Source organism: Dromiciops gliroides, chromosome 3 (assembly GCF_019393635.1).
Source record: "Dromiciops gliroides isolate mDroGli1 chromosome 3, mDroGli1.pri, whole genome shotgun sequence".
Classification (NCBI taxonomy): domain Eukaryota; kingdom Metazoa; phylum Chordata; class Mammalia; order Microbiotheria; family Microbiotheriidae; genus Dromiciops; species Dromiciops gliroides.
In genome coordinates this window covers 355,741,368-355,763,302 of record NC_057863.1, presented here as the reverse complement: position 1 = coordinate 355,763,302, position 21,935 = coordinate 355,741,368, and the positions used below count along the sequence as shown (strand labels likewise).

Genomic DNA, 21,935 nt, shown 5'->3' with positions numbered 1-21,935 from the left:
GAGGGAATAACATTCACACCCAGTTGGGAGGAGTGATCTATTTAACCTTATAGGAAAGTATGAGGGGAAGAGGATAAGGAAGGAAGGGTGAAAAAAAAGGGAGTGCAGAGTAGGGGAGGGGATAGTCAGAAGTAAAATACTTTTGAGGAGGAATAGTTTAAAAGAAGATAGAAAATAGAGTAAATATCATGGGAAGGGAATAAGATGGAGGGAAATAGTTATGATGACTTCGCTGGGCTAATATGAAGAAAATTCTTTGTCAAGTTTAAGGTACATTATTTAGGTTATGATGAACAGGATACTATTAGAAAAACCTGGAAAGACCTACATGAACTGAAGCAGAGTGAAATGCACTGTATACAAAATAACAGCAATAGTGTAAAATGGAAAAAAAAAAGTATGCTTCAGGGGCAGCTAGGTGGCGCAGTGGATAAAGCACTGGCCCTGGATTCAGGAGTACCTGAGTTCAAATCCAGCCTCAGACACTTGACACTTACTAGCTGTGTGACCTTGGGAAAGTCACTTAACCCCCATTGCCCCACCCCCCAAAAATTAAAAATATGCTTCAATCTGCATTAGTAAGCCATAAGTTCTTTTTCTAGGAGTGGATAGAATGTTTCATCATAAGTCCTTTGGATTCGTTTTGTATCATTGTATTGTTGAGAATAGCTAAATGATTCACAGTACAATATTGCTGTTAATGTGTATAATGTTTTCCTGGTTCTGCTCATTTCACTTTGTATCAGTTCATGTAAGTCTGCCCAGGTTTTTGTGAAAGCATCCTGATCATCATTTTTTATAGTATAATAATGTTCCATAACAATCATATACTACAATTTGTTTAACTATTCCCCAATTGATGGACATATCCTCAATTTCCAATTCTTTGACACCACAAAAAGTGCTGCTAGAAATATTTTTGTACATTTATGTACTTTTTCTTTTTCTTTGATCTCATTATAGAGCTAGTAGTGGTGTTTCTGGATCAAAGGATATGCATAGTTTTATAGCCCTTTGGATATAGTTCTAAATTGCTCTCCAGAATGGTTGGATCAGTTCACAACTCTACCAACAATGTATTAGTGTCCCAATTTTTCCACATCCTCTCCAATATTTGTCATTTTCTTTTTTTGTCATATTAGCCAACCTGATAGGTATGAGGTGGTACTGCAGAGTTGTTTTAATTTATACTTCTCTAATTAATAGTGATTTAGATAATTCCTTCATATAACAATAGATAGCTTTGATTTCTAATTTTTTTTCCAGGGCAATGAGGGTTAAGTGACTTGCCCAGGGTCATACAGCTAGTAAGTGTCAAGTGTCTGAGGCTGGATTTGAACTCAAGTCCTCCTGAATCCAGGGCCAGTGTTTTATCCACTGCACCATCTAGCTGCCCCAACTTTGATTTCTTCTTATGAAAACTTCCTGTTCATCTTCTTTGGTCATTTATCAATTGGGGAATGACTCATATTCTTATAAATTTGACTCAGTTCTCTATATATTTGAGAAATTAGGCCTTTATCAGAGAAACTTGTTGTAAATATGTTCCCTCCGTTTCTTGCTTCCCTTCTAATCTTAGCTGCATTTGGTTTTATTTCTGCAAAACCTTTAACTTAACATAATCAAAATTATCCATTTTACATCCCATAATGCTCTCTGTATCTGTTTTGCTCATAAATTCTTCCCTTATCCATAAATCTTACAGGTAAAATGTTACATGCTCTCCAAATTTGCTATAACCGTCAATATTCTTTCCATTCCATATTACACTACCTAAGACTTAGGGCTGAGGTGGAATAGGATCCTCCTAGTAGTGATTTTTTTTGTTTGTTTGGGTTTTTGTGGGGCAATTGGGGTTAAGTGACTTGCCCAGGGTCACACAACTAGTAAGTGTCAAGTGTCTGAGGCCGGATTTGAACTCAGGTACTCCTGAATCCAGGGCAGGTGCTTTATCCACTGTGCCACCTAGCTGCCCCCTAGTAGTGATTTAAAAAATAATAATAATGAAACTAGCAATTTAAGTATTGAAAAGTGTTTTCCCTATGTTATCTCATTTATATTGATGCAGATCTTTACTGAGAAGCCATTGTATCTAGAAGACAAGCCTAGTGCCCTAATTCCACACAATGGATTCTTCATATGTTCTATCCTCCACTTCCTTTTAATAAGCTAAATAAAATTATTCTTCCTTCACGTAAAATGAGGGACATAAAATTTCAGCAACAACAAGAAAGTTCCACTTCATTCCTACCTCTATCCCTTCCATTGTGGTACTGTGGAACATGTCTTTGGAGATCCTGTGACGTAGAAATAAGGGGTTTAAATACAAATGTCTGTATAATGAAGATTGATCCAGATTGTAAACAACCAGCACCATAACCAAGGTAGAACACCAGAAAGGCTCTTGGTACCTTATGGATGTGGGACAAAAAAAGAAAACCCTGAACTCACAACTTTGCTTTGGACCAGCCCTGTTTATCTTTATCTGGATTCAGAAAGATAAAAGCTTTGATTTGGGGCACAGATTGATTCCAAGTGGCCTTAGCTGAGAATAGGTTAGCAGGTGAGTTGCTCTTTAGAAATGCCCCTGGAATGAGACTGATCTAAAGCATCACAGACTTTTATAATCAGAAAAGTATTTTTTAGATCATCTTTGCCTAATCCAACCCCTTCCTCCATTTTAGAGATGAGGAAACTGAGACACTTAGGAGGAGAGCTACTCATTCAAGGTTCCTTATGAAATTAAATGATGGGAAAGCTCAGATTTTCCAGATCCAGAGTTCTTTCCATTCTCTGTTATACAGCCTAGGTCTTGGAGCTGAGGTGGAGTGGGATCCTCCTAGTAGTGGTTTATAACAACACCACCATCAACAACAACAAGTAATAATGATAATAGTCCAAAATCTAGAGATTTGAATTTTTCAAAGTGCTTTGCCTGTGTTATCTCATTGTTAAGGAATGTGCTACTATTATACACATTATACAGATGAGAAAACTGAATCAGAGAGAGTTTAAATGAGTCACCCAGGATCTCAAATCTAATAATTACCTGAAGCAAGATTTGAATTCCAGTCTTCCTGGCCTTCAAGTCCAGAACTACATACACTGCACCACCTAACTGCCTTTACTCCAGTTTCTCCCTCTCTCTTGCAGAGTTATGTCATGCCCAGACCAGTGGAGGGCTCCATGAGGATTCATAGAAGATGCCCCGGGTCTTGGCGCCTCTGGTGCTCCTTCTGGTATGGCTCATGACAGTCGCCAGCAGCCCTCATGCTCTGAGGATTGGTAAGCTTTATTCAAGTTTTTCTGGGGGACAAGGACAAAGAGGGGTAAAGTGAAGGTGATGTCCATTGAGAGCTAAGTATGAAGAAAACTGAGGCAGTATGAACTTTATCAAGAGAGTATGTAAGACAAAAAAGGTCCAGTTGTAAGTCCAGGGCACCCGTGAACAGCAGCTCAGTAGCTCTCACTGCCCTTTGGTGCCGTGTTAGACATTGTCAGAGTGAGTATGATAGGTCTGAGCTCTGTCCTGATGGGGCTCATCATCTAGGGCAAACCTATGTTAAGTTGTCAGCTCCTATAAGGGAAGGACTGCTACTCTTCTTTTTTGCCCTGAAGTGCTCATCCCAGGGTTTGGCATTTAAGGAACTTACAATGAAGGCTGTCCCATGATGAGCAGCATTGATTAGAATAAACTGTTTGTTCTGAAACTAGGCAATAAAGGCACTGATGTATAAAGACTATGTTTGATGTGAAGAAGAAAGGGAGTAATCTTTTAAGATTCCAAATCCAACTGGGGTTGGGATTGATGGGTGAAACTACCTGTCCTTTGATGAATCCAGGAAGGCTTTGTAATAGAGGCGGCATTTCTAGAAACATTTGAATGATGTAGGAGAGATGCCTGGTGGGTTTTGGCGGGAAAGGTGGAGAGAGTGTTTTTGCCCGAGGAAAGGGGGTGGTTGTGGGTGGGGTGGTAGTGGTGATGTCTCAGCTCCTGGTTTTCTTCAATTGATTTCTGAGAGCATGTATGGTATAATTATCTGGGTCAGCAGACCCACTGACGTTTACCCAGACACACTTATCTCCCTCCTCTACTTTCTAGTATCATTCAGACTAGCTCTAGGAGGGGCCAGGGTATACAGAAGAGTGAGATGCCCAGCACTGCTAATCCTGCCACAAGAGATGCCAAGGAACATGTGTCAGAAGCAGGTGTGGAAAGAGGCTGGGCCTGCCTTCCTTACCTGGAAGTATTGGTTCTCTGGAAATTTGTGCTGACAGCTTCCCTGAGTAGGAAACTTGGACAAGTGACCTGTTTTCTTCCTCTCCAATACTCTCCATATTCTCTTGCTGCCCTCTGGTTATAACTCCACATGCTTACAAAAAAAAAAAAAGGAAATAAATCAAATCATCCCACAGCTTCCCCCCCCCACCACCCTTCTCCATTCATTTCGACTGAAACTTCAAAACCTAATTTAATTCTGTTTAGCAGCAATGCAAAACGCTTCATATCCTTAAGATGCTTAATTTATAAGATGCCTACAGTTATTCAGCATTTGCTCTGAGGTTTTTCTCCCCCTGCCTCTAAATGAGTGGATGAAGCGGTAACCCATCAATTTCTATTTGTCGCTAATATGAAGCGGAAAGAGATTCAGCTACAAATTGCCACGCTCAAGTGTCTTGACTTCCTTGATGCTTGCCTTCCAGAAAAGAGGCAATAAGAGGTACTGGCACTTCTTTTACTGCTACAAGAGAGAATCCATCCCCTAGCCACCTCTACCTTATCATGGGTGGCATCTGGCCAACATTCCTGGGGTCTAGGTCCAGGCATTTATTCTTCAAATAGATCTAGTACCCTGTTGCAACAGGGAGTCAATCCGGGAAGGAAAGACACCACAAACAAGATTTCTATGTGAATACAAGTTTTACTCTCTCCTTGGCTATTTTGGGAGCCAGGAGCTTTTTTTTTAAAGACTTCTCATTCCAGAGGGAGAGGCACTAATTACCCAGGCCCAGAGGGGAGCAGAGTAGAATTGTGGGGCCAGCACAGAAGAGAAGTAGGTCAAGAAAACACATGTGGTTGTGCTTAGCGGAAGGTAACCTTCCACACAGATGGACCTGAATAGCAATCAATGGCATCATCCTTTCTCTGGCTGCTAAGAGGATTGGGGAGAGGCTGACTCACTGCTCTTTCTCAAGTTATACTTAACACCCCCATGCACACACGCGCGCGTATGCGCGCGCACACACACACACACACACACACACACACACTTTGTTTTTTGAGGATGTCTGCCCTCCCCTCAGTTCTCATAATGGATGGTGGTTAAAGCAGGGCTGGAGAAAAGGCCCAGAAATTCCAGAGATAAATAACCACCTAGCTGAACTGTCCCCCAGATCACCTTGTCTCATCTTCTCTTGTCTTGAAAATATGGGTGTTTGTAAAGAGATGACTGTGCCTATTACCCAGGCACGTGGATGTTGTTTTTCATTCATAAGAGGCACAAGGTGGGAGATATGGCCAAATAATCTATTCAGTTTAGCCCCCAAATCCAGATTTTATAGTTTTGGGTAAGGGAGGACAATTTAATTTATGGCTATGGAGTCATCCACATAAATCCCCCAAGCTTCCACAAATACATCAGTTCCCTTCAGTGATCTGTCTTCTTCATATGCCCTTTGATTTCATTCTGATACTTCTGTCCCCTGTGAGTGATGGCCTGGGATACCAAGAATCTGATAAATACCCTCTATCTTTCAAGCCCCCTATCACTTAAAGTGATTTTGGCCAGAGAAGTTCATTTAGCCATCTGGCATGGCACAGATGCAGTAGAATGAAGGGCCTGAAGCCCTTACCAATATCAAGTATGTAAAGAAAAGTGTGTGTGTGTGTGTGTGTGTGCGCGCTGATGGTGGTGGGGCAGGCTTTTTGGAGAGGAGTAGTAATAGTAGTAGTAGTAGTAGTGATGGTGGTGGTAGTAGTAATTATAGTAGTAGTAGTAATCATAGTAGTAGTAGTAGTAGTAATAGTAGCAATAGTAACTAACATATAAAGCACTTTAAAGTTTTTAAAGTGTTTTACAAATATTACCTCATTGTGTCCTCACAACAACGCTGGTCCTATTGTTATTCCAATTTTACATATACGAAAACTGAGGTAGACAGAGGTGAAGTGACTTTCTTAAGGATTACACAGGTAGTAAGTGTCTGTGGTGGAATTTGGTCAGTCATTCAGCAAGCAACTATTTTTTCCATATAAATATTTTATTATTTTCCAGTTATATTTAGGGATAGATTTCAACATTTGTTTTTATAAAATTTCTAGTTTCAAATTTTTATCCCTCCCTCCCCTCCCTCCCCCCTCCCCAAGACAGCAAGTAATCTGATATAGGTTATATATGTACAATCACATTAAACATATTTCTTCATTAGTTATTTATGAGAGAAGAATCAGAGCAAAAAGGAAAAACCTCAAAAAAGAAAAACAACAACAAAAACAATAGAAATAGTATGGTTTGATCTGCATCCACATTAAACAGTTCTTTTTTTTTTCTGGATTTGGAGAGCATTTTCCATCATGAGTCCTTTTGAACTCTCTTGTACCGTTGTATTGCTGAGAAGAATCAAGTCTATCACAGTTGATCAACACACAATGTCGTTGATACTGTGTACAATGTTCTCCTGGTTCTGCTCATCTCACTCATCATCAGTTCCAAGCAAGCAACTATTAAGTATCTACTCTGTGTCAGGTTTCTGTTCTAAGCCCTAGGGATACAAAGAAAGGGAAAATTGGTTCCTGCTCTCAAGGAGCTCCTAGGCTAATGAGACAACATTCAAGTAACTGTACAAACAAGATATATATAGGATCAATTGGACATAGCCCCAAAGGGAAGGGACTAGGATTAATGGAGGCTGGGAAAGGTTTCTTGAAGAAGATAAAACTTTAGCTGAGATTTGAAGGAAGCCAGAGAAACCAGGAGGTGGAGATGAGAAGGGAGAGAAATCCAGACATGGGGAGAGCCACTGAAAATGCTAGGAGTTTGGAGATGGAGCATCTTGTTTGAGGATCAGCAAGGAGGCAAGAATCACTGGATATTAGTCTATTAACCTTGAAGCAATAGGTTGTTGAGGATTTTTGAGGAGGGGAGTGACATGGTGAAACTGATCAAACGTTATTTTTGGTGACTGCATGAAGGAAGTGTCAGAAAGGGGAGAGAGGGGAAGCAAGGAGAACAATTAAGATGTTATCATAGTAGTCTATAGTAGTTTTGGTAAGATGTGATGAGGGCATAAACTAGGGTGGTGCCTGTGTCAGTAGAAAGAGGGAAATAGAGGTGAAAGATGATGTGGAGATAGAATTGACAAGGCTTGGCTGCTGATTGGATATGACAGGTGAGAGAGAGAGAGTGAGAAAGTGGGGATCACTCCAAGACATGTTGAGTTTGCCTCTCACCCTCACCTCACTTTCAGGCTACTTCCTGGCTATCTCCACACCATGCCAACTACACTTCAGCCATCATCCTTATCTCCCTTCTTTTCCTCACCCCTCAGAACCTTGGACAGTGATCTTGGGCTGCTGGACTCTGAGAGGTGAGCCTTTGCCACATTCTTACCAGAACCAGGCTTCTATACCATTTTCTGGTAGTTGCTACACAATGTCCTAGTGTGTTAGCATTCAACTCCATCTCTGCCCTCTCAGGCTTTTCTTCACGTACCGTCTTTACCCATTAAAATGTAAGCTCTTTGAGATCAGAGATTGTCTTGCTTGCATTTCTATCCATGGTATTTATCCATGCCTGGCTCCTATGAAGTGCTTAATAGATATTTCTTTGTTTCTATTTAGATGCACATTATGCTTGGAGTAGCATTTCACTGAGAAAGAAATGGGCATTGAGGGGCAGCTAGGTGACACAGTGGATAAAGCACCGGCCCTGGATTAAGGAGGACCTGAGTTCAAATCTGACCTCAGACACTTGACACTTACTAGCTGTGTGACCCTGGGCAAGTCACTTAACCTTCATTGCCCAGCAAAGAAAAAAAGAAAAAAATATTAGGGACAGCTAGGTGGCACAGTGGATAGATCATTAGCTCTGGATTCAGGAACACCTAAGTTCAAATCCAGTCTCAGACACTTGATACTTACTAGCTGTGTGACCCTGGGCAAGTCACTTAACCCTCATTGCCCAGCAAAGAAAAAAAGAAAAAAATATTAGGGACAGCTAGGTGGCACAGTGGATAGATCATCAGCTCTGGATTCAGGAAGACCTAAGTTCAAATCCAGTCTCAGACACTTGATACTTACTAGCTGTGTGACCCTGGGCAAGTCACTTAAACCCAATTGCCTCACAAAAAAAAAAGAAAAAGAAAGAAATGGGTATTAAAGCAGCAAAAATAGTATTATCCCATTCCCTAACAAGTACAGTATCCTTCTACTTCAACCATCAGCATCATTTGGGACTCAAGCCTTGCCAATTCATCTCATATCCAGAGAACACTAATATGTATGTGGTCCTGGGGCTGACAACTTCAGTAAAGGTCCAGATCTTTGTATAAGATTGCTTGTGGCCCCATCTGCTGCCTCCACATGTCCAATCTGCAGTCCTCCTCTCTCTGTATGGCTCCTAGTTATGATGTCTTCCCCATGCATTTGCTGGTTTGGCTTGCCCCATATGCCACAATCTTCACTCACGCACTCCTGATCACTCTATCTCCATCTTTTTGGTGAGAAGAACAAAGATGCCTCTAGACATCTTACCCAGAAGAGGAGAAGAATTACTCTGATCACTTTTGCTGAGGAGGTTTCTTCTCAGACCCCTGGGCTTGAACGGTGAGCCTCTTTCAGTCCCCTGGGGAAGAGAGGTGGTGAAGGAGTTACACAAGCTGCCCTAGCATTGCACTTCAAGGAACCACTGTCTACATAAATAATGGTAATAGCTAACATGAATATAATACTTTATGGTTTACAAAGTGCTTTCCAGATTTCATAATATTTGAGTTTTACAACCCTATGAGATGGTAGTTTAAGCATTATTATCTCTATTTGATGGAGAAGGAAACAGAAACTCTAGAGAGGTGAAGTGACTTGCCTGAGAGTCCATAGTTAAGAAACAGTGTAGTTGAGACTAAAATCCCCATATTCTGACTCCATATCTAATGGGCTTTTAAAGGACGGGGTACCTCAGGACCATACATAGGAAAAGGACTTGGTTTTTCATAAAGACGAAGCAGATGAATTATTCTAACAAGAGGCTGATAAAGTTAGGTTTGACTCCTAGAAAATTGTATAATCAATTATTAAAGTGATAGCATATGAGACTTTAGCAAAGGAAGTGGTGATCACTATTAATGATCATAGATCATCAAATTCAAGCGATGCCATACTAATCTCATTTCCTTTTTTGATAGGGTTACTTGAGTGGTAAATAAGGACAATTTCATGGACTTCATATATCTGAACTTCAGCCAAACATTTGGCAAAATCTTTCCTGATATCTGTAGACAAACTAGAGAAACATGGACTGGATGATAGTGCAATTGGGTGGATTTGGAAATGATTGAATGACTGGACCCAAAGAATGTCATTGTCCCAAAACTTCTGATGATAAAAGTCCATTGACATCTGTCAAAATAATACTCAAGAGCATCCCAAATGGTTCAGATGGTGTTAAGGATTCAGCTGTTGTTAACTTAATAACCTTTTGCATCGTCACTGCCCAACACTTAGATATATGCTCTACCTAATGAATACCATTTTGGAATAGAGCACATGGTTCCATACATATAACACAAGAGACTCAGGGAACTCTCCTGAGATACACTGATTTTCTATAAGTATTGTCTGGCTATCTTGCTCCTCTTGACAGCACAAGCAGGTCTATAGGATAATGACTTTTTTTCCATTTTTTTAGAAAGGCAATTGGGGTTAAGTGACTTTCCCAGGGTCACACAGCTAGTAAGTATTAAGTGTCTAAGGTCAGATTTGAACTTAGGTGTTCCTGAATCCAGGCCGGTGCTCTATCCTCTGCCCCCGATAATGACATTTTTAATAATGCTGACCACAAATCCTGGACTCTGCCTGCTTTTATTAATTGACTATAGGAAGCCTCAGGTATTAGTAGAGGCTGCTCTCATCAGCAAGTTTATTGGACACAATTAACACCTTTCTGCCACATGTCTATTGAATGTGTGGTGGGTGTCTTCTGTGGTTCTGAGTATTCGAGGAATAGAGGGCCCTGCCTGATCACTGTTGTTAGAAACATGGTGATTAATAGAATCCTAGGAACCTGTAGGAGGGCCTTGGGGTACTGTGGTATTCTTGACCCTTTTTATTCAATTAAAAATCAAGTACTTGGATGAAGTCATGTTTATCAAGTCTGCAGATGATGCAAGTCTCTGACAAGTAGCTAATAGATTGGATGTCAGGGTCCAGAAGACTCTTGGTAAGCTAGAATGATATGATAAAATGTGGACATGTGAAATTTAATAAAGGTAAATGCAAAGTTGTAAACTTGGGTTCAAAAAATCAACTGCAAAAATACAAAGTGGGGAAGCATGGTTAGACAAAAGCTAATATGAAATAGGACCGGGGAATTTTAGTGGAATGCAAGGAAGTATGAGTCTTTTAAAAAATATTATTTTATTCAATGAACAAAAATCTACTTTCTCTTTCTTCTACCTCTCTCCTCCCATTAAAAAAGACAAAACTTGTAATAAATTCACATCATCACGCAAAACAAATTCTTGCATTGCCCATGTCCATAAAAAGATCTCAAAGTAAGTCAATTGTATGACATGATGGCCCCCAAAGCTAATGTTATCTTAAGCTGCGTTAAGTGAAGCATTATCCAGGATTAAAGGAGTGGTACTTCTCCTGTACTTTTCTTTTTTGCTGGGCAATGAGGGTTAAGTGACTTGCCTAGGGTCACACAGCTAGCAAGTGTCAAGAGTCTGAGGTCAGATTTGAACTCAGGTCCTCCTGAATCCAGGGCTGGTGCTTTGTCCATCCACTGTGCCACCTAGCTGCCCCCTCCTGTACCTTTCCATAGTCAGACCATGTTTGGAATATTATGCTTAGTACTGGGTACTTAATTCTAGTTTGGGAAGAACAATGACAAGATGAAGAGAATCCAGGGGAAGGTAAGCAGAATGATTAAGAGCCTGGAGAAGTGCCATGAAAGGATCAATTAAAGGGCATGTTTAGTCTGGATAAGAAAAACCTGGGGTGAGGGGGAGGTATGATAGCTATCTTCCAGTATTTTAAGTGATCTCATGTGGAAGAGGGATTTGACCCAATTGGCTTTACCCCAAAGAACAAAATTACATTTAATGAGTAGAAGCTGTAAGGAAAAAGTTTTTGCCTCAGAATAAGGAAAAATAACATTTAGAGCTGTCAAAAGTTGAAATGGGCTGCCTCAGTTTGTAGTGGATTCTCTATCAATAGAATCCATCAAGAGGAGTCTGGATGATTGTTTCTTGATAATGGTAGAGAGGGGATTTCTATTCTGGTATAGGCTGGATGAGATGACCAAAGTGCTTCCTTTCCACCTATTACATTGCATAATTCTATGACACCACTGCCTCAGTAAACATATGCTTTACTACAAAGCCAAATTCAATATAAATTGGAAATGCTGTTAGATTTGAGCCACAGACACTAAGAAACATGTATTTGTATGTGTATGTGTGCATTTCATGTACTTGTGTAGCATATTTCCCTAAGTATTATTCTAGAGCTTTCCCATAGCTCTAAACATGGGGTATGGTCAAAATTAGGTTTCATTAGCTTGGATAAACAGACATACGTTCCACCTTGGCTTTTTACAGGGACCCAGGCTTTGCTGGCTAGGAGTATTTGGATAGGAAGATGATGTAGGCCAGCTGCCGGGCTTCCCAATAGCCCCTCTGTGCCTTGTTTGTGTGTGTTTCCTAGAATTTTACTGAATTATTGTTACCAATTTGTTTGTGGTGGGTAGGACTGGCCAGGCACATTAAGTACACACTGATGGGGAAATGTAGCAGAAAACACAAAGCACAGCTTCATGCTGTTTAGATTTACCTCTGCATACAATAGCCTTCTTGTCTGGGAAGTTAGCTCTTTGGGGAGCAGGTGCTTTGCTGGCTTCCCTGTATAGGAGACAGAGATGCTAGCTGGTATGACTGAAGGTAGCTTCATGGCTTTCTTGTCTTGTACCATGGACAGCACCGCTTTTCTTTTTGGGATCCTGGGGGATGAGTTTGACCTCTTCCCTCAGATTATTGAACATTGGATTTAAAAAGGATTTTGAGAAAATATAGTTCAAATTAGGAAACAGAGATCCATGGAAGCAAAGTGATTTTCCAAGGTTATTAATGGAAGAAACCAGGACTAGAACCTTTATCTCTTGACTCTTTATCCTGTATTCTTTTTTTCCCCTCTGTTTAGAATTTTATGTCCTGTATTCTTTCCACTCTTGTTCCCTCCAGTGGGTCCTCTCTGAGGCAGTTATGGCAGCAATTTTCAATGGCCTCTTTTCTATCTCCTCACCTTGCTGTGTTCCTGGTGAGGAAACTAAGACAACCAAGCATGGGCCCACCCCCAAACTTACAGAAATGGGAAGAGACATTTAGGACTCCTCCTGCTGCCTTCTGCAGTTCCTCCTTTGTCCACTGAAGAGCTCAATAGTGACAAGCTTTTTCAAGGCTTCTTCTTGGCTTCTCTCCAATCAGGTGTTTTAAGGGCTTCTCCAAACTGATTAGTACTTGGAAACACCAAGAACAAGCTGAGCTGAGATGCACCACAAGCCATACTGCAATTACCTTCTCACATCCCTCTACCCCTCCCTCTACTGTATCCTTATTGCATTTTGCCTCTGTTCTGACTCTTCCCTAGCCATTTGACTTGCTTGCAGTCCCTCATTCCCACCAACAAGAATTACACTGTCTGTAATGCCCTTCTTCCAAGGTGATTCCAGAAGGTTTGCATCGCCCTTCAGTGACATGGAAATTAGTTTCCTCTGGTAAAGGTTTGGAAACCTAGGGCTTTTGACAACTCTCTCTCTCTCTCTCTCTCTCTCTCTCTCTCTCTCTCTCTCTCTCTCTCTCTCTCTCTCTCTCTCATTCTATTCTTTTGAGCTATGTGCCTCTATTAGCCTAGACCAGCTAGTCAAAGACCTTGAGAAGTTCACCCCTCATCCCTCCCTTAGCTCTTAAATGAGATTCATCTTTCCCTGACTTAAACTATCTTTGACTTTCATTTCCTCCTCCCTCATATACTTTCCTGGATGTTTCCTTGCTTTTGGAAATATTCTTTCTCAATCTGTCTCTGTCTCCTTTTCTGCTTTTCTTTTTACTTTCCCCTGTTCCTCCCTTCTTCTCTTACTTTTCTCCCCTCTCTTTCTCCTTCTACAGTTTTATTCAAGCTCTTCTTTCCTGGTTTGTCTAACACATGCACAATTCTAGACAGTAATTCTATCCTTCCTGGTTATATAATATCCCTCCTCCCTTTACTCAGATTTACTCAGGGGAAGCATCTTGGGAGATATAGGTTTAGTAGTCTTCAGTACAGATGTGGTCATTGAAGCTATGGAAGTGGGTGAGATTACTAGGTGTATATATGGATATAAAGAAAAATGAAAAGAAAGAAGTAATAATAAGATGATGATGATTTTTTTCTTCTTCATAGTTCTCCTCATCTCTTTGCTTTCTGCCACATTTCTCCATCGAAGTACATTTAATGTGCCTGGCCAGTCCTACCCAAAATGAAAGGAAAACATAGAGAAAAGAAAAATAAACTCTTAAAAAGACTGTATACATCAATGGACCATTTTCTCCTTCCATATGAATAGGGTCTGAAGGGATACACTGCTTCTCCACTAAATCATGCCTTATTGCCCTTTTCAAAACCTGACTTTGAAATTTTGTCCTCAGCGAAGCCTTCCCTGACTTTACAGCTGGCTCTGCACTACTACCACCACCACCACTCTGTCTCCATTCCCAATTTATTCCAAAACCTATCACTGCTAGTCTGTGATGGAGTCATCCCCTGCCTATTGAGCTCTAGGAATGGCTCTTTTAAATCTCTAACATCAAAGAAGAATTTTTTCAGTTTGTAAAGAACTGAGTTTGGGGGGTGCTATTCTATGCTTTGTGATTTTGGCATCACAGGCATCATAGGATTTGTAGCTACCAGGGACCAGTTCATCTAACCCCCTCTTTTTACATATGAGAAAATTGAGGCCAGTATGTGTTCAGTGACTTGGCCAAAGTCACACTGGTAGCATGTATCCGAGCTAAGTCTTGAAACCTACTCTCCCTGACTGCTTTATCCCCTACCCTTATTTTGTGCTGTAAAGGATGCCACTTTTTGTTCACTGTGGAGTGAACAGGTGATACTCCAGAAAGGGCTGGAAGGGGGAAGGGATGCTGCTGCTGCTGCTGCTAAGAATGCTCATAAATTTCTCCCAATGGCAGGGATCTAACGACATGAGACTTTGAGCTTCCAGCTCACAGATGAAAGAACACGGATTTTCCCTGGGATGACAGTTAAGGAAAGCAAACAGCCCCAGGGGCTTTAGCAAAAAGTCCCATTAAAGAAACATACCAAAGGGGAACCCAGTATGAGCTTCCCTCTGAGAAGGACTGGGTTGGGCTGTATCCAGGACCACAGACAACTGGCCTTGCCAGTGGGAGCTGGGGACTGGAGGAACAGGGATGTTCCCAAGGACAATATTAATGATTCTCTTTGCTCTTCCTGGAGCTGTGGGGGTTTCTATAATAAATGGAGCTTTATGTGAAAATGATGGTTGAATGTTAGTTTCCCCATTGAAGCCAATTTGGAAAACCAAAGCTCTGGAAGAATTAAGATTGTTAAATGGAAATAAGCCTAGTCAGTAGAGCTGGAATGCAGAGCAAATGACTGAAATTATTTGTGGATTACCCGCATTGGATCTCTCCCTTTATTTAATGAACTATTTTTCAAACTGTCACAGAGATACTCTACCAGAGGGGAAGATTAGCCCTAAAATGGGTTTCAATGATCCAGAGACCGTTGCTTCATCCCTGCTAGAAGGGAGCTGACGACCAGGTGAAACATTGAGTTTGAATTTGTGATTAAAAGATCTAAAGTTTTAGGGGACCTTAGAGAGCATCTATTTATTTCAACTTCTTCATTTTATAGGAAACTGAGGCCCAAATAACCTAGTAGGTTGGTCTCCCTGTCCTAAGTCTCTCCTCACTCCAGTCCATCTTTCACTCAGCTGTCAAAGTGATCTTACTTAAGTGAAGGTCTGATCATGTCGCCTTTCCCCTACTCAGTAAACTCCAATGGCTCCCTATCATCTCCATGATAAACACAAAATCGTCTTTTTGGCATTTAAAGCTCTTCACAACCTGCCCCTTATCTTTCTAGTCTTCTTCTTTTTTTTTTTAGTGAGGCAATTGGGGTTATGTGACTTGCCCAGGGTCACACAGCTATTAAATGTTAAGTGTCTGAGGCCGGATTTGAACTCAGGTACTCCTGACTCCAGGGCCCATGCTCTATCCACTGCGCCACCTAGCTGCCCCCTCTTTCTAGTCTTCTTAACCTTACATATCCCCTCCCCCAATACTCTATGATTCCATAGTGCTGGCTTCCTTGTTCCATTTCCTGACTCCAGGGATTTTCACTGGCTGGCTCCCATATCTGCAAGGCTCTCCTTCCTCACTTCTGCCTCCTGGCACCCCTGGCTTCCTTCATGTTCCAGCTCAAATCTCACCTCCTATGGAATGCCTTTCCTGATCCTCCTTAATTCTAGTGTCTTTTTTATGTGTATTATTTCCAAATAATCTCATATAAATGTTTTTTCTACAGAGCTGTTAGTATGTTGTCTCCCTCACTAGGCTATGAGCTCCTTGAGAGCAGAGATTGCATCTACCTTTCCTTGTTCAGTGTTTTGTTCAGCGACTGACTTAATGATGGCTAGACAAAAGTAGAGTCAAGATTTGAACCCAGGTATTCTGACTTTAATTTTAAGTGGAAGTGCTCCTTCTACTGCAGCATGCTGCCTCTTATGGATTTTTTTTGTGGGGCAATGAGGGTTAAGTGACTTGCCCAAGGTCACACAACTAGTAAGGGCCAAGTGTCTGAGGCCAGATTTAAACTCAGGTCCTCCTGAATCCAGGGCTGGTGCTTTATCCACTGTGCCACCTAGCTGCCCCATGGATTCTTTATCAAAGTAGATGGTTTTTTTCTTAATCCACCCCTGGTTCTGTCACTGAGATGTCATGGAGGAAGGAAGGACCTTGAGTAAATGGGGGGAAAGCAAGGAGTGGCTTATTATGCATCAGAGATGGTGCAGGGCAGCTCTAGAAACTTAATAATCAGGAAAGTCACCAGAAGAACACAATTTCACACTCAGCTACTGAACTGTGAATGATGAACTCCATGGAATAGGCCAGGAATTGTCCCCAGCCCATTCAGTTGGTTGATGTAATGGACACGGCATGGTAGGAGGAACACTGCATTTGGAGACAGAGAATGCCAGTTCAAATATAACCTTTAACACATATTCCATATGTGACCTTGGACCAGTTTCCTCATCTGTAAAAATGAGGTGGTTAGACTAGATAGATGGCCTCTACTGTCCCTCCTAGCTTGAAATCTATGACCTCATGACTTGAGTACTAATTCTGGTTTTGCCACTGTAGCCTTTTATTGAAGGCCTTCCCAAATCTCCCTCATCTAGGCTGCTAGTGCTCTCCTTAAATTAATTGGTATTTAATTCTATATATTTTGTATGTGTGTTTCATTTCTCTCATAAAGGGTATTATGTTCCTTGAGACAAAAACTGTTTCATTTTTTCCTAGCATGTAGTAGGTGTTTAATAAGTGTTGTTTTGATTAGAAAAATAATTTAACATCTCTGGATCTCATTTTCTTCTTTTATAAAATGATGAAGTTGACCTTGACCCCAGGACAGGTGGGGTAGAAAAGTAGGAGCCCATGGCAGATTTCAGTGGAAAGAGAATTCAATAGAAAGGGACTTCTCAGAGCTTAGTGGGCTCTCCTAACCCCCCTTTCTGAATGTCTTCAGTCAATAAATAAACATTTATTAAACACCTACTATGTATCAGGCATTGTGTTAAGTGCTGGGTATACAAAAAGAGACAAAAGACTATCCCTTCTTTCAAGGAACCTAGAGTCTATTGGGGGAGATGACAAACAAATGAATATAGGCAAAGCAAGCTATATATAGAAAAATTAGAAAATAATTATCAGGGGAAAGGCATTGAAATTAAGAGGAGTTAAAGAAGACTCCATGTAGAAAGTGGGATTTTAATTGGGATTTAAAATAATCCAGAGAGGTCAGTAGTCAGAGCACAGGAAGAGAATGCCAGTCATGGGGGCCACCAGAGAGAATGCCAGGGGCCAAGAGATAGTATGTTTTGCTCATAGAACAGAAAGGAGACCAGTGTCAATGGATTGAAGAATACAATTGCAGTAGTCAAGGTGTGAGGTGTTGAGGGCCTGCACTAGAGAGGTGGCAATGTCAGAGGAAAGAAGGTCACCTATTGGAGAGTTAGATGGTGCAGAAATGAAACCAATAGGCCTTGTCAACAGCTTGGATGGGGGAGGGGGCAAGAGATAGTGTGAAATCCATAATGACTTCTACTTTATGAGTCTGAGAGACTGGGAGGGTGGCATTACCTGTAAAGTAATAGGGGAGATAGGAAAGGGACAGGGTTTTAGGGAGAAAGATAATGAGTTCCATTTTGGACATGGTGAGTTTAAGACGTCTACTGAACATTCAGTTCAAGACATCTGAAAGGCAGTTAGAGATTCCAGATCGGAGGTCAGCAGAAAAACTGGTTTAGGACAGTTTATCTGCTTCTCCAAGCAGAAGCTGGAAGGCCACATGCTCAGGTGTGAATTAGATGTGATGATCGGTCATTGTTTAATAATAATGATAACAACAATGACTCCTATTTCTATAGTTCTTTACAGTTTACAAAGCCTTTCTTTACAATAACCCTGTGAGGTGGGTTTTGTAAAGTTCAGCACAAAGTTGGTGGTTTTTTTGTTATCCCCATTTTACATATGGGAAAATTGAGGTGAAAGAAGTGAAAGTACTTGGCCATAGTCAAACAGTTAATAAATGACAGAGTCAGTTTTCAAACCCAGGTCTTTTCACTTGGTGTCTGAAGCACTACTGGCCTTTCTGTGATCCCTAAGGTCCCTTTTAGAGAGTCAATCAGCAAACATGTATTAAGTGCTTATTATATACTGGGCATTATGATAAGTGTCGATGATAAAAGGGTAAAATGAGTCCCTGCCCCCAAAAGGGAGAAACAGCATGCAAAACAATGTATGTGTATATATGGATATGTATATATGTATGTATGTGTGTATGTGTGTATGTATGTGTGTGTGTATGTATGTATATATATATATATATGATTTATACAGGGTAAGTAGAAGGTAATTTTGGCTCTATTATTCTATGAATATTAGGTTCAGAATATTCCTTTCTCCTTCCTCTCCAACAAAGATCAGAGTGCCTAATGTTAGGTCCCGAGGCAGGGCTCTGGTAAAGAAAGGGTTAACCAGGGCTCCCCTGGGTTTCTTCAAGGTTATAATAGCTTTTTACTAGGACCAGCAGAGGGCAGCAGTGGCTCAGTTGGGCAGCTGATGAACTCACTATTTGCAAATGAGGTGTAAGGCACACTACCTGAATGGGAGCAGCCCACAATGCAGTGACAACCCTGTCACACACCAAGGATCCAGCAGATGTAGGGAGCAAAAAACACTGGATCAGTAGGAAGGGTAAGAGCCAACCTGGGGCGTAGGTCAAGTTGACCAAATGGGATTGGCATAAGTCAGATCTTGGAATGGAAGAGAAAGCTGAGGTTAGAGATAAAAAAGTGTTGGCAAATACAGGCATCTGGCCAGGTTGCAATGATGGAAGCAACTTGTGGACTATCAAGTCTCTGTTGGAATATTTTGGGACAGGCCATTCTGATAAGCATGCCATCCTTATGTTCTTAAATGCCCAGAAGCCTGTGGGACTCAAGGGCCTGGTACAGTTTTTCATGGCTCACTAAGAATGACCCACTGCCTCTAAAAGCACCTCTTGGATAGAACCATAGCATTTCAGAGCTAGAAGGGACTACAGATATAATTTAGTCCACCTCTCATTTTCCAAAAGAGGAAACTGAGGTCCATAAAGGTAAAATGACTTGTCCATGGCCGTATAGTTACTAAGTGAAAGAACCTTAACTATAGACCAAATATTTTGACTCTAAGAGCAGAGCTCTTTACACTGTACTGTGCATGTCATTGGTCCTCTTTGAGAAGGAAAGATAAACAAGAATCCCCTTTAGGGAGCCTGGGTTTCAGGTGAAACATTATATATATGCTTCTCCCAGGAGGGAAAAGTGATTTAACATACACAGAAACCCATTCTATGAAAAAGAAGCCCTTGTATTCCAAAGCTAATCTTCATCCTTATTGCCAAACCTGTATTGTTGTGAATTTCCATGCCATGATCTATTTTTACATGAGTATCACACAGACTGATAAATCCAATGCAGATAAGCTTCCACATGGACTTCTTGCACAGCATGGAATCACACAGGTGGGCAACTTGGCACTAAACAAAATTGTGCCTCATTGGGAGAGACCACTGGTGTGAGGCTATGGAAGAGAAAGTACTTTATCCAATTGATTTAGTAACTTAGCCATTTATTGTATATGGGGATTTCAAAGAGATGTGTGATAGGGAATACAATCTGAGTCCGTGTCACATGGATCATCTCTGGCACTGGTTTTAAAGGCTATGGTCATTTCGTGGCAGGGTGGACAGTAGAGAGGGGTGAAAACTAAGACCTGGGCAAAGTAACATTTCCCCATAAGTCTTTTGTTCCAAAACAGTCTTTTGATCTCTTTGACCATTCCAACATGCTAGGGGAGGAAGATAACACCACATTGACAGTTTCTATTTATAAAACCTTTTAAGGTTACAAAGTACTTTACATACATTTTCCCATTTCATTCTAATGTATGCAAGTATGATTGCATATCATCGAAGTTATAGATGATTAAGCTGAGACCCAGAGACTTAGGTAAGGGGACTTGTCCAAAGTCACACAGCTGGTTAGTGGCAGATCCAGGACTCAAATCTAGGTCTTCTCCATATATTAGCATTGCTCATATGAGTTCCTCAGAATTTTGGGGTTCTACTAGATATTTCCAGGGATTCTGTAAGGACAAGGGCTGCAGGATCTGACAAGCACAGAAAGCAAACCCTCCCACTTGGCTGTGTGTAGCCTCTTGACTCCTGTGTAGACATGCAGGTACAGGAAGCAGATCTCTCTGCATGTTCTCTGAGTAGACTATACATTAATGTATATACTCAGTGTAGGTGGAAAATCATCTGAGACTGGTGCAATTGATTATGTGATCAAAAGTTGGCTTGGTCTAGAAGCAATCATTGAATACATCCAATATTGTAACACATCTCATCAAACATTTGCCTGCTTCAGCAGTGTGCATGTCCATTTATATGATTATTCTTTTTATTTTTCCTATAAATATTTTCTCTTGTTTCCATTATGGAGAATTTGGTCGAAATCAGCATGTTTAAGGAGGCAGGGAAGTAAAAGCATTAATATGAAGATGACCACCACAAGTAGAGGATAAGCTAGTTGAAGGTAGGAATTGGTTTTGTTCTTTGTCTTTGTAGCCCTAGAACCTAAAATGGTCCCATGCTTCTAACAGGCATTTAATAAATGTTTGTTGAATTGAATTGAATGAGCAAACATCCCAAAGCTAATTTGAAATGAAAATGTAATGATAGCTCTCTCCAATTTGGGTTTACTCTTCCTGATCCTGCAGCACCCGGTGGGGTATATTACTATGCCATGATTTCATTACAAAGGTATTTACCAACACAAGACAGCAAATGTATGAAAAAATTTCTTGAATTTTTAAGGGGAAAATGATAAGCAGAAGCAATCCCCCCAAATCCTGTCTTATGTAAATACAGGGAAAAATGAAAATTATTATCGGTCTGTAGGATTTTATCCAACCCAATATTGTTTCTAATTATAAAACACTTATTGGTAGCAAACAGTCATATCTTTCCCACTAAGTTGTTTGTGATGTTGTTAAATGTAGAATAGAATGTATCTGAAAATATTTGATTAAAAATTAGCCTTATGTTATTAGGAACCATTAGTAATAGGGTTTCAACTACCACCAAAATGTCTGATTACTGCACCCTCCTGTTATTTGAAGAAGCAACCCAATAATAATATTTAACTAATGATTGAATAATTGAAGCACAGTAGTATGAAGGAATAACATTAGACTTGGAGATAGGAGACACGTGGGTTCTTCTAATCCCTTCCTTGGTCTTCTAGAGAAGCACTGCCATGGGCCAGACACCATGCTCTCAGCTCCCTCAGCCTCTGACTTTCTTTAGAGGCTGTAGTCAAAGGCATATCTGGTTACATAATATTTTGAATATAAGTGAAAGATCAGCCCATAGTATCATAGATGTAGAGTCAGAAGAGTCCTCAGAGGCTGTCTAGTCTAACCCCTTCATTTGACGAGAGAGAAAACTGAGGTCCAGAGAGAAGTACTTGCCCAAGATTATACACAGAGGTAGTAAGTGCCAGAGGCAGGATCTAAAATCTCTCTTCTGACTTCTAAGTCAGAGTTGTTTCCACTGTACCAAGAGAGATTGGGCAGAATGATGGAGAAAGTATCAGATTTGGAATCAGGATACCAAGTGTTACCTTCCGGTTGTGATGCTTACTGTGTAACAAATCATTTTACTTCAGTCTCATTTTCTTCTTGACTGTAAATTGGAAGCAATAATACTTTGTACTATGGGAGGCATAGAATGTAGTTCATAGTATAGTGGATAGAGAGGCTTGGAGTCAGGATGACTTGGGCTCAAGTGCACCTCTGCTACATCCTGG

At 40.8% G+C, this 21,935-nt stretch overlaps 1 protein-coding gene across 5 annotated transcripts in view; it reads left to right on the top strand.

Moving 5' to 3' along the window:
• Nucleotides 1-21,935, top strand: part of GRIK4 (glutamate ionotropic receptor kainate type subunit 4) — a 714,483-nt gene that overhangs the window by 264,683 nt on the left and 427,865 nt on the right. For all 5 annotated transcript variants that reach the window (XM_043998089.1, XM_043998087.1, XM_043998088.1 and 2 more), the window contains exon 3: nucleotides 3,154-3,285. In XM_043998089.1, coding sequence (XP_043854024.1) covers nucleotides 3,204-3,285 — 82 coding nt within the window. In that variant the 5' untranslated portion in view covers nucleotides 3,154-3,203. The remainder of the gene's footprint in view (nucleotides 1-3,153; nucleotides 3,286-21,935) is intronic.